A 12,870-nucleotide genomic window follows, 5' to 3' on the forward strand; every position below is an offset into this window, starting at 1 on the left:
GAATAGTTTTTTTTTCAATAATAAAATTCTTGTATTAAACTATGAATTAAAAGTTTATTGCTGTCTAAAGACTAACATATTGATAAAATAAAAAACCAAGTCAAGTCAAGTGCGAGTCGGCCTACTTGCTATACTGTACTAGCACCCTTCTGAGGAATGTCAGAGGAAGGAAGGAAGACGCAGACAAAAGACTATCTGAAAAAACAATCTACCATATACCCTTCCTTTTTTGGTAAGTCGGCAGAATCCTCCTGGACACCTCCCTCGCGGGAGTGAACTCGAACTAACTAAACCGGCTTTCTTCATAAACAGACCTTCGTTCATACTGCTTCTACGCATCCCCTTTATAGATATTGTCACCAAAATAACGGTTTCAACTCTTTCCTTTCAACAGGGGTTCAGTCTTCAGTGCGCTATCGTCCGCTCACTGGGCACTCAGTCAGCTGGACGCTGCTATCAACTACATGCAGCAAGACCTCGCCGTGGCCAAGTCTTTAGGGGACACTGCAGGGGAGTGCAGGGCCCACGGTAACCTGGGCGCCGCGTACTTCAGCCAGGGGTCCTACAAGGACGCTCTGACGGCGCATCGATACCAACTCGTTTTGGCTATGAAGTGCAAGGTAAGTGATATTTTGTTTTTTTTTTCGCAATACTTATTAACTCTCCAGTTCTATCTCAACACATTTTCAAAGTGGCAGAGCAAGCACGGGATAGAACCCGCATCTTGTCGCGCACAGTCTGGCGTCGCGTGGTCCGGAGTCTGGCCTTTAGGACTCGGTTAACCATCATCATCAGCCCATATTCGTCCACGGCTGGACATAAGCCTCCACAATTGGACGACATATTAACACTAGATACTCTACGTAGAGTTAAAGATTTACTATCTATAAAGTCTACGGTTATCAGAAACTCTCCTTCTTACACAGAAATATTGCAATACAATTTGGTATTGTACGCTTTCACGAAAGCATTAGTCGAGTAGCTCAATAGTGAACACCTTCATTGCAATTGTCACCACAAATAATGTCATCAATGGTCTTTCTACTCCGAGGACAATACACGCAATAACACAGCTCGTTCGGCGAGGGTACACTCCCGGCTGCAGGCAGACGGACTATAACAAATCGCTCAATACGACCACTAGAGGGCGCTGTGTTCTCAGCGCACGCCAATATACGCGCAGCGGGCACAATGGAATATTTACATAAAGAATGGTAGTAAACCGTTTGATTTCTCCTTTTACAAATGAAATAACAAATGTTCTCGACTTCTCAGTCGCAATAATAACTCGCGGGGTTTACGCGGCTCGTAGTTGTAAAAAGTTAATTTAATTTTTACTATGGCACTGCGCTGCCGGCTGATGATGGTTTATTATTTATTGTTTTGTTCCTTTGTTACTTTATGCCATCGTTCCTTAAATTAAGGTGTTTATTAGGGAGCAGTCGTGATGCAATCAAGATAACGCAATATTTGATTCTGTTGCTCATTTTTTCATCAAATAATCAAGCAGTAAAGTGCATTTTATGACTATATATCTTACTACAAGTTTTTGAGTAATTATTGAAACGAGCACTAATAAAGATTTACTCTATCTTATTGAACTTGTCTATCTACATTTTCTGGTTCCTGCAGAAAAACAGAAAATAACTAAAGTAATATGTCACAGCGGCCGATATAATAGTCTTATAAATCGCACATAGATTAATAAAAGTGAGTGCACAAGCTTATCCGAGTCGAAGTCACTTTCGTTGCGAGAGCCGGCAACCCGACAACCCGGCAACCGTATTACACTTTAAAAGAGACCCTACAAATAGTAAAGTTCGCTTTTTATTGATTCCTTTGATGGTTGCCGGCGAGCCGCACACGTCGTAATGCTAATTTGCAGTAAATACACTGACATGCGCATGCGCCGGCCACAAGGCCATCGGGACGCGCAGAATGACACTTATCAAGTACCAAGTGCAGGATTAATTCAATGTGTTCCGAACAATATTGTCCTTTAAATTGCGATTTAATCTTGATACTCAAATTAATTCAAACGTCCAAGGAGCTAGTGTCGACACTCAATCTTGAGTGTTTTCACTTTCTAGCCGCAAAGTACATGTCTTACATGTGTCTGCACTTTGTGTGGGGATGTATGTGTCGTATTTATACTCACTTTTATTATAAAAAAGGAATTATTCGAGTTTTTGTGAGATAAATGATGGCAAGTGATAAAGAGTTTTGAGTTTACCACATGTTTGCACAGTGACTAACGATTTAGGTCTTCGACTGTCTTATATGGATGATTGTTGATCGGCTTTAGATCACAACGACACTGGTTGTATTTACTATAGTCACCCAAAGAATAAGTCTATATCATGTCAAATTTTACTCTCACCCATAATATTATTCTTGAAAATTGCAAACTTGATATTTATATCATAATTGCTCACAAGTTCCTCACATTACGTAAAAACCCTTCCACAAATGTGTGTTGTTTTGTTATTCTCATTTGAGAGGCGGGCAATCATTGCGTCCACTTGTGAAACAATCTGACGAACAAATAGTCGTAAAAAATTATTTACTTTGCGCGTTCTGCTCGAATGGTATACAACAAAAACTCGCAAGTCGATTTAAAATAACCGCGAAATGCTGGCAACACAGGAATTTACTCGCGAGTAATCCGAGAATGGGCGAATAATAATTACATGACAAAGTGAAGTGGACGCAGAGCCGGCCGCGATCACAATCAAAGAATTATCGTGTGAGCATGCTTTAAATGATTGCGGGACTGTGATGCGGTCCTCCAGCTTATTTTATCAACGATTATTACGAAATCGATTCGTAATTTAAAATCTTTAACTTTTGTAACAACTCACAATATAATTTACATGTGTATCAGTTTGCTGCAAACCGCCATTTACACGATACGAACTTATTTTATTAGAGTAATTGCCCACCTTAATTAGCCAAGCCATAAGAAAAAGCCGATTACAAAAGACGGATGTCGCCTGCCAGTCCAGCTGGACCGGCCTTATCAATAACTAGCCAGTACATATCTAATGGCCGCTTCAATTATATGGCTACAATCGACAACAACGTCGACACAAACACAGCTCTCAGCACGACACAGGTACAACACTACAGCTTTTATTATTCGCAATATTTTTTACTCACATGTTTAATTCCAACGTAGTGCGTATCGGATAAGGTAACATTTCTCAAGCTGAAAAAAGAACAAGATTTTAAAAACTATTAGACGCGTTTAAAATATACTCGATCAGGTTTTATTTAGCCGGATGACGGGCGTACATACGGTCCGATGTTTCGCAGTGCCATACGTGAACCAGGCATAATTTGACAGTAACATGTGAGGTGAGCTAGCCGGCTTCATTAGCGGATGCCGGGGATAACCCGTTGCCGGCAGGTGCTATCTCTCGGCTACGCGTTCCAATTGCTCGGTCAAACGCTTAACGTTTTTAATTAATTGTTATTTAAGGCTGATTGTCGTTGCGATGAGCTCTCCGAGGCATTTCAAAAATGCAGCGCTCAGTTCGACAGTCGTGATTCTAAATGGTAGGTCGAGAAATGTGTGGATATTAGACATTACTGAACCCGGCCCGCGGTGGTCAAGTCGTGGGTTCGTTTCCCAACTATTTAAATACCTCCATGGAGTTTATTATATCTAGATAATGGTTAAATGATTCTCATATATAGCTTGAAGTACTTGAGACTATCCGAGATAACTTTTCAGGTATATGGCTAAAAGCAATTATAAACGGCGTTAAATTTTGTAGGTGCCTACCACGACATGATACGCTAAAGCAAAAACCGTAAATGGCAGTGACATAAGAACATCTGTGATTAAATTCAAATCATCATCATCATTCGCCACATTTGTCATATCATATACAGCCTCTTTTTGTAAGTCATTCAAGTCGTCGCCAATCTTAATACAAATAATTGCAGTTATTTCGGCAATAATTCTTGAAAACAAAAACACGAGATTTTGTCCCTTAAATTCTTGTAGCATGTGAGAGTCAGTCCTACCATCTCATCTTAAATTAATATTATTGCAGATGTGGGAGAGGGACGGCGCACTACAAATGTAGAGTGCCATCTCTCTCCCACACTTGAAGTAAAATTACGTTAAGACTTGGTACAGGCCCTCTGGTCGCAGGATTTAATGCCATGACTCAGCAATGTATCATGGCAGCCATCCGTACAACCATTATTGCTTCGGACTAAACAAACGTGTATGTTACGGCGGATATACATAAATAAGCGACGCTTTTGCCATACCGCAGGTTAAAAAAAATGTATTGAAAATGTGCTGTTGATGGTAAATTGTAGAAATAGTCAAGGTGTAGTATCGACTAATGCTATTTTGCTATGAAAACATCTGCATAAGCAAAATTCTAAGCTAGCGATGTAAACTCCAATAATCATTCCTTTTAAAATAGATGTTATACAAGTAGTCCTTAAGCTGACCTTTTTAAAATCAATAGATTATTCGACTGATCGTCTGAGCGCGTCACTTAAAATTCAATGATTCCGTATAACTAACAAAAAGTGTATTGATTTGACCACACGAATAGTCAAGTGATTAAAGTCATCACGCCAAACCATCTGAGCGCGAAGTGTCGCGCGTGTGATCCCCGCGGAGAGCAAACATTTGTTCGATGCTTGTCATGAGTCTTTGTGCATGTGACTTGAATGTTTGTGAAACCCCCAGCAACACCAGGATTAAATTCCTTAATGCGGGAGTCATAAAAAAATATCTTATTAAGAGGTCAACACAGGAGTAAATTCTCACAGTAAACGTTTATCGTCGCTCACATAAAGAGCGAAAACCCGACAGACATTTAAATTCACATTGATCCGACCGTTATCGTTAAAAACTTCATTAGCAATAATTACGAATATCGATGATCGCGTATTTATGAAAACATCGCTTATGAATATTCAAGAGACGAAATTCTTTGGCTAAAGACTTTTAAATTCTACTAATACAATGTTAACATGATCAATTTTGCATAATTTATTATGTCAGTATTTCAATTGATAGCAGATGCTAAACATTCTTTGTAGCTTCGCACTTAAATGTAAAAAAATCGGTTAAGTGCGAGTCGGGCTGGCGGCACAGAGGGTTCCGTGTAACAGGATAAAGATTCACGAATCGGTTGGGTACTAACAATTACAGTTTATGACTGTAACAAACATTTCTTTAGTATGTTTTGTTATAAGGTCAACAGAAATATATCTTCTGCGAGAAGGTCAACTGTGTAGCAATCATGGTTTATGAGATGGACTCAATAATAGGGTTTTTTTTTTACTCTTCGGGTACGGGACCCTAAGAAAAGTAGTGGCTTGGCAACAATTTACAAGAAAAAAGTGAGACCGATCACGTCTACAAAACTAGTTCTAGATCTACATAAATTACTTGTATCTTCCTCTGACGTAAACAACCTATACTTAAATTATAAATGTGAATATATTTGTAGATATCGCTTTTACTCCTAAATCGCTGAACCAACTTTGATAAAATTTGGTATGGGGATAGCTTGAATTCTAAGAGACACAGGCTTCTTTAAACAGCGAAATTCGAAGGTTTCTTGAGGTAAACGAGTAAACCACGGCAAACAACCTGTTTAATGTTTAGCATCAAAAAATGTTAATGATGATGATTTGACATAACGATTGAATTACAAAACTGGTTTATACAGTTACAAACGAAAACAAACAAAAACAAATCATAAATTAATCCTAAAAAATTCATAACTAAAAATACCGAACTTAAACTGAACATTTCTGACATTTTTTTCCCACATTGATAAACGTTAACCTATTTTCGTCCGGAAACCAGAGGCACGACGGTAATGCCTTAATGGTAATAGTAATTAGGCATTCCCATTTGATAAATAAACATTAGTTACAGGTGCATACCTTAGAAAAGTACTCTTGAATGAAAGCAACTAAGAAGCTAGCAGACAAGATATAATAGTTACAATTATCCGAAGCAAGCAAGCAGACAAGATAATTATAATTATATCGCGCTATCGCAAAACGGCCTAAATATGAATATTGCAAATCTAAGTCATGACAAATTTGGAAAAGGACGTAATTTCCATTCATTAAGTGATTCGATATACCATTGTTTAAATGTAAGTTGATGAAAATTAGGTCGATTACAAATTAATACAATTTTGAGTATTAAATAAAGACATACGAAGATGATATAATAGGGATGATGACTGGGTATAAAAAGAAAAAATCTCATTAGTCCCTCAGTTAGATAATTGAAAAGTATGAGACACGAATTTTTTCCTTTTTCAGAAAAACTAGAATTGACAAAGATTAACTGCTTTAAAGTTTAGGAGAGGGGGCTTGTGACGTAACGATAGAGTAAAATTTATACTCAATCGTGACGTCACGCGTAAGTTTAATTCACTGTAATTTGGTCAATTTATGTTTGCGGGACAAATGAAAAAATACGTATCCATTATTATACAAAAAACTACAAGACGGACACTGCAAATAAAAATTGTCATCATCCTTATTGTAACGATACGTAACGTAAGTTATATGTATGTACGCTCTTCAATATTATAAGATACCAATGACAAAATATGAAGGAAAACGTCGCGGAAATCTGGATTCTAAATATTGAAATCTGTAATAGCTTACCTAACAAGATGATCAATGCTCTACCATTTCCTTAACGGGAAGAGGCCTATAGCCTATGCCAGCAATTAAATAAAAATAGCGGTATCACGTAATAAAAACCCGTCTTATTCATATTACTTACAAAAGTCACAACAAATATTACTCTTTTTTTTAGCAAATCTTTACTTGCTAAATTATCCAATATTCACTCTATTAAGAAATTCTCATTCAACCTTTTTCTAAACACGTAACTAAATTACCTTTTACATGTATTTAATTTTATCATACAACTTAAATACTACAGCAACAATTACAACAAAGATATGCATAGCCTTAATAAACACAGGATTATAAGCTGGCTAGCACCCAGAGCAATAAAACAGGCCTTGACAAGTTGCAAGAGTGTACATACTCGGTACCCTTTATCATATAGTGACTGTTACAAATTGTACTGGATAAGCCAGTGATATGCCGACTTACTCCTTAATTAATGAAACAAGGTGGGTTTTTTTATCACAGGATATACATAGGTACGTAGGTACTGATATTCTCTTAATGAGAGAACTATGAAATGAAATGTTTCGCAATTTATGTCCAGGTTTATTGGAAAATAGATGTTTTTTTTTGTATGCTTTGTTGGATGTTATTGAATTATTTTTTAATGAGTTGAATCTCGATATTATGCAGCTGAAATGGCGACGTCTAAAGAAACCTACTTTTATTTTTCAGGAACCAGATAAACATGCAATTACTAAATAAAATAAAAACATTATTAATACATGGTTAATTGTATTAATAATGGTCATAAACCACCAGTTCATAAACAACTTTAAAGGGTATACGCTCCATAACCATAATTAATAGAGCCATGAATCACAGCGATGCATCCCGCAATACCTCCGCCAATTCATACACATCATAGTTCACACAGGAATTCATCGTACATACGAATCTAAAGACAAACAGACACACAAAAGGACATAATAAAGCTTGATAAACGTACGTCTTATTCGAGTATTATTTATAAAGGCTTTTCAACTCGACAGTGACACAGAGCTGACACAGTGTTTACACACGAGAGTATTGGACGAAATAACAAGGGGCACAGCGTCTCGTTACACGGCATGCAGGAAAACGTCCACACGAGATGGAGTCAGTATGTAAATCACCGCTTTATCGTATCATGTTGCACATACTTAATTAGCTAGATTGTTGCGGGGCGTCCCACTTTATTCGCTAGTGTTGCTCGGAGTCGATGCACGCCAACGATAATACTATATCTAGTAATAATTTAACATCGTATAGAAGTTTATTGCGAGATACCAAAGCTATATTATACTCGAGTTAAGTAAGATTTTCTTATTATAAGCTCATTCGCTTATCCGGTTCTCTTCTCCTTTTGTTCCAGTCCAATAAAGTTATACTTCCTTTTGCATAATTAGTTATTTAATTATTAATAATAAAACATAAATTATCGTTTTGCTGGTGTAAAATAACATGATCAGGTAAATAATTTATTCCTAGGTATCATGTTATATCGATAACGGACGTAGTACATCACTATTTAAAAACAAAGACCCTATTGGCGGTCTCCGACTGTCGTCAAGTTTTTTTTCTTCACTTCCTCAGTGAAAAGGATGCGGTGCATTCTACGGGCCCTTTATTTGCTCTAAATCTTATTTGTTTTTTTACACTCACGCGTACGTTCCTTTCATTATGGATTAGGCATAGTCGTAACTTATAAAGATAATGTTGCTATACGCGTGAGGGATGTAATATTATGAAAGAGAGCAATACCAGAATAACACGGAATGAATAAGAAGTGTCGCCAGGGAGATCTAGATAGCTCCAAGTTTCGTAATGTAGTGCCTGATGCGGCTGGCGTTGATAACATCACGATTAACACAAACCTTCATTCCACTTGTTACATAATTACTGTTAAACCGCATAAATAAAGTCGTTCATATGACGGCGAACGTCGTCGCATTAGCATTCGCGTGTTCCTGCCTACATCACACTTGAAAAATTAGACATAAAATTCGAACCCATAAAATTTGTATATATTGAATTGGAACTATCACAAATATATTACATGTTATATCCTCTTAAACTAATAAAGGTGGACAGTCGGACGAACGCGGACGCATTCAATGTCCCCGAGATATTTACGATATCGCGAGGCGAACATTCGCTGTATGGGACCATAAAAAGTTATTGTATCTCGCTGTATAGCTAGCGAAGCGTATTGAAATGACGATCAAGACGTTACTTCTTCAACGTGTCAGTAATAGGCTTTAGTAATTTTACGACTTCCACAAGTACTCCGGTAAGTACAATCCGGTGAGCACAACGTTGTAAATGGCGTTGATTGGTCTGATGCGCATTTCATTACCCGTACTAGACGAAATTATCGAAGTTTACGATGCCTAGGACTTTTCTTTTACTGATCATTTTATGACAGGCCTTAGGCTTTAAAAAGCTGTTGTTTAATCCTGTGAATTTCCCTTTCGAATTTTGACATCCTTTTTGTGTTTAGACCGTAACTTTCTTATTTTTACCGAACAGTGAGACAATTACACGTTTTGCTGGACAAAATATCGCTTCCTGATCTAAAGCCACTTTCCCTAAGCCAATATTTTCTTCTACAGGACACTCAAGCAGCAGCAGCCGCACTCACCTCCCTTGGCCACGTGTACACTGCTATAGGAGACTATCCCAACGCACTAGCAAGCCACAAGCAATGCGTGCAACTCGTCAAACAGATGGGAGACCGGCTGCAGGAGGCGCGGGAGATTGGGAACGTCGGCGCTGTGTACTTGGCCATGGGGGAGTTTGACTCGGCGGTAGACTGTCACACGCAGCATCTCAGGCTGGCCCGGAGACTTGGGGATCAGGTAAATGAGGATCCGTAGATGAATTGCTTGATGAAATTTTGAAAGTTTAAATTCTCGAATTTTCTTTTTTATGGCAAAAATTTACTTTAATATATTCAGAATAAAAAATCATAAGTACAGTTCCTCTTTCTCTTCTTCTTCTTCTTCTTCTTCTTAGTCGTTGCACTCTTGGCAGAGTGGTCGTGGTCGTCATTTCAGCTGTTAGTGGCTCGCCTAACTATACGCCGCCATTCCTGTCTGATGGCCGCCATTCCTGTCTGATGGCCGCCTTTCTGGTGCAGACGTGCAGGGAACTGTCCTCTTTCTCTAGGTTTTCAAATAATTAATCTACTTTTTTAGGTTGAAGAAGCCAGAGCATATTCAAATTTGGGATCATCATACCACTACAGGCGAAACTTCTCGCAAGCTATAGCTTACCATGAGAACGTTTTGAGGATAGCCCAAAACCTGGGCGATAGAGCTATTGAGGCACGAGCATACGCTGGCTTAGGACACGCCGCGAGGTCAGTAAACAACAAAGAATTATTGTAATAAAGTTATAAAAATCTGTGTCGAGAGTTGTGTAAGTAATGTGACAGAAAATATTCAGATTCACACCGATCTTATAGGCGACTGTTGCTATGCAAGTTTTCGACCGGAAAACATAAAACACAGGATGACAAAACCACAAATAGCCCAGTAAATAAACACATTACCTTCGTAGTTAAACGCCAGCCTGGACATAATGACAATAGCAATGTTCCTAACAGTATTGTGTGTGTGGTTCCATAACTTATGCAATTTTAACGTCCTCCTTCTAAATACGGCATTGTTGTTGAGCTATGCGGATTGTTGCGTTTCAAGTTTATGTGGGGACCTAACAAATCTGCCCTAGGTGGCGGCTATAAAATTTAGCGCTTGAAATTCACAGATGTGCCGGCGATTACGCGCAAGCGAAGAAATGGCACGAGAGACAATTGGACGTCGCTTTAGCGGCGAGGGATAAGGTACAGCGCTCTCTTTAAGAGATCTCTTTATATTCACACTCACGTTCCTATTTATATCTGGGGCTCTATTGTTGTTCATTTGTTTTGTTTAAATTCGACATAATGCTAGTTCAGCACGTTCTGATGATTATTAGAATATCGTCGTTTTAACGCACTTACAAATATAAATAATATAAACCACGTCCTGATAGATGTTTTTTAAGTATTTTATTACATTGAGAAATAGTTTATAAATATTTTTTTAAACTTTTATCCAGTCGTTTTTATGCAGAATCTCGGTTTCTTATGTATATATGTGTGCATATGGTATAGGTGGGGGAAGGTCGGGCTTGCTCGAACCTGGGCATCGTGTACCAGTTGTTGGGAGAGCACGACGCCGCACTCAAGCTGCATCAGGCACATCTATCTATTGCAAGACAATTGCAGGTAATTTAACTATTGTATAGCGACTTATTTTTTTTTTATGTTTAGTACGTTCATCCTTTTTGCCATTTTTTCATCTTTACTCCTTGTTTCGCAAACATTCAAGACATGCTTATGGTCTCACAGATTGTGGACGAGCATTCGTGGATCACAAAATTGCTCGTCCAACGCTAACTGGGTTTGGTGTGGTGACCTCAACCTCTTTGCTGTCCGTACAGTCATCTTTTCATAACACAATTTACTCACCAATAAATATATTTTTTTTATAAAATATTGACATGGTGATCAACTTCAAGCTTAGTATTTGTAATACGAAGCTTGTGTTATATACACAGGTATACTCAAAACGTTTTTAACTGTTGATATTTTAATACTGTACTGACCTGAAAGCGCAACATTAGCAAACAAAGTAAAAAAAACCCCATTCCTTTTCAACAAGTGACGTGATTTTGACATGTCAATTGGAGCAACATTGGAGCTCTGAGAAATGTAACATGTATATTTGTCATGTATTCGTGCCCGCGTATAGTAGAAATTAGAAGTTAATTAGTCTGGTGTGGACAGGGAATGCCTTGCTGAGTTTCGCCGGCAAGTCGAGCATGTGATCACGCTATTTGGTGATTAGCGATACATTGTTGATGACTGTCAAGCAAATATCATGTTCATATGTTGATGGAATTTACAAGAATTAGTTTCTGTTCGTAAACGATTTGTCTACTGTCACGAAAAACATACTTGATTTATAGTGAAAAGATGAGTGAATTTTACAAAATTCAGCCGAAATTGAAGTGAAAATAAGTTTTGGAGACTATATGAATTGCAGAAAAATTTTAGATGAGGTCCTTCACGATTTATTTATTATTATTCGTTACTTGCCACCAAAAATACTTACTCCTCTTTTTTCGGATGGACAATCATCAAATGACTCCTCCCGCTTTCCGAGGAGCGGAAGGGAGTTTCAGACTTTTACTGTCTACAACCCAACCATGTTCCTTCCTTTGCATTTTGTGTAACGGGGTCACAGTCACTCTTCGGACTATCCTACAGGGATATAATTTCTTAGAATCCAGTTAATAATTTTTACCGTCTTGCAGGATAAAGCCGGCATGGGCCGAGCATACGGCAACATAGGCAATGCGTATTCCGCGGCGGGGTTCTATGAGCAAGCTATCAAGTACCACAAGCAAGAGCTGACCATCTCCAAGGAGGTGCACGATAGGAGTTCCGAAGCCTCTACGCATGGGAACCTGGCGGTGGCTTACCAGGCTTTAGGAGCTCATGATATGGCGCTGTTCCATTATAGGGCGCATTTAGGTATGTCTTATTTTCGGAGATAGTTGCAAATTTTGCTTCTCAGTCATTTTAAATTTAAAAGAATAGAGGAGATTCAGTATGTTTCTGTTTAAAACATAGTGATGAAGTCGCGAGATTATTAGAATTTAGATGAAGACTGAAATTTTATGAATTTCCATCCAACTTGCTACACATGGACTTAACCAGCTGTAGGAAAAAGTATTAAATTTGAGGACGATTGGCACTTAATATGCCTAAAAATCGCGGTGACCAATTCTGGAATTTAGATAATTCCAACCGTGTTTTTAGATTAAATACTTGTCTGTAACCAAAACCTTCTCAATTTCTAGGTATAGCCCGAGAGCTAAAAGACGCAGCGGGCGAGGCGTGCGCCCTCCTCAACCTCGGCAACTGTTTGTCCTCCCGCGGCGAGTTCGCTCAAGCCGTGCCCTACTACGAACAACACCTGATGCTGTCCCAGGAGCTCGGTGATGTCACTGCTGAGGCGAAGGCTTGCCACTTCCTGGGCTACGCGCATTACTGCCTCGGGAATTATAGGGAGGCTGTTAGGTGAGTGATGATTAAATATCCGAAGTACATATATTAGACGAATTGATAATTCTAAG

General features: G+C 38.5%; 1 protein-coding gene across 2 annotated transcripts in view; it reads left to right on the forward strand.

Annotated features, from left to right (window-relative positions):
- LOC113502749 (tetratricopeptide repeat protein 28) overlaps nt 1–12,870 on the forward strand; it is a 110,469-nt gene that overhangs the window by 84,105 nt on the left and 13,494 nt on the right. For both annotated transcript variants that reach the window (XM_026884406.1, XM_026884405.1), the window contains 7 exons: nt 395–620; nt 9,297–9,542; nt 9,882–10,045; nt 10,453–10,528; nt 10,841–10,954; nt 12,046–12,265; nt 12,595–12,814. In XM_026884406.1, the coding sequence (XP_026740207.1) occupies nt 395–620; nt 9,297–9,542; nt 9,882–10,045; nt 10,453–10,528; nt 10,841–10,954; nt 12,046–12,265; nt 12,595–12,814 (1,266 nt within the window). The remainder of the gene's footprint in view (nt 1–394; nt 621–9,296; nt 9,543–9,881; nt 10,046–10,452; nt 10,529–10,840; nt 10,955–12,045; nt 12,266–12,594; nt 12,815–12,870) is intronic.

The sequence above is a fragment of the Trichoplusia ni genome, chromosome 18 (genome assembly GCF_003590095.1).
Source record: "Trichoplusia ni isolate ovarian cell line Hi5 chromosome 18, tn1, whole genome shotgun sequence".
NCBI lineage: Eukaryota > Metazoa > Arthropoda > Insecta > Lepidoptera > Noctuidae > Trichoplusia > Trichoplusia ni.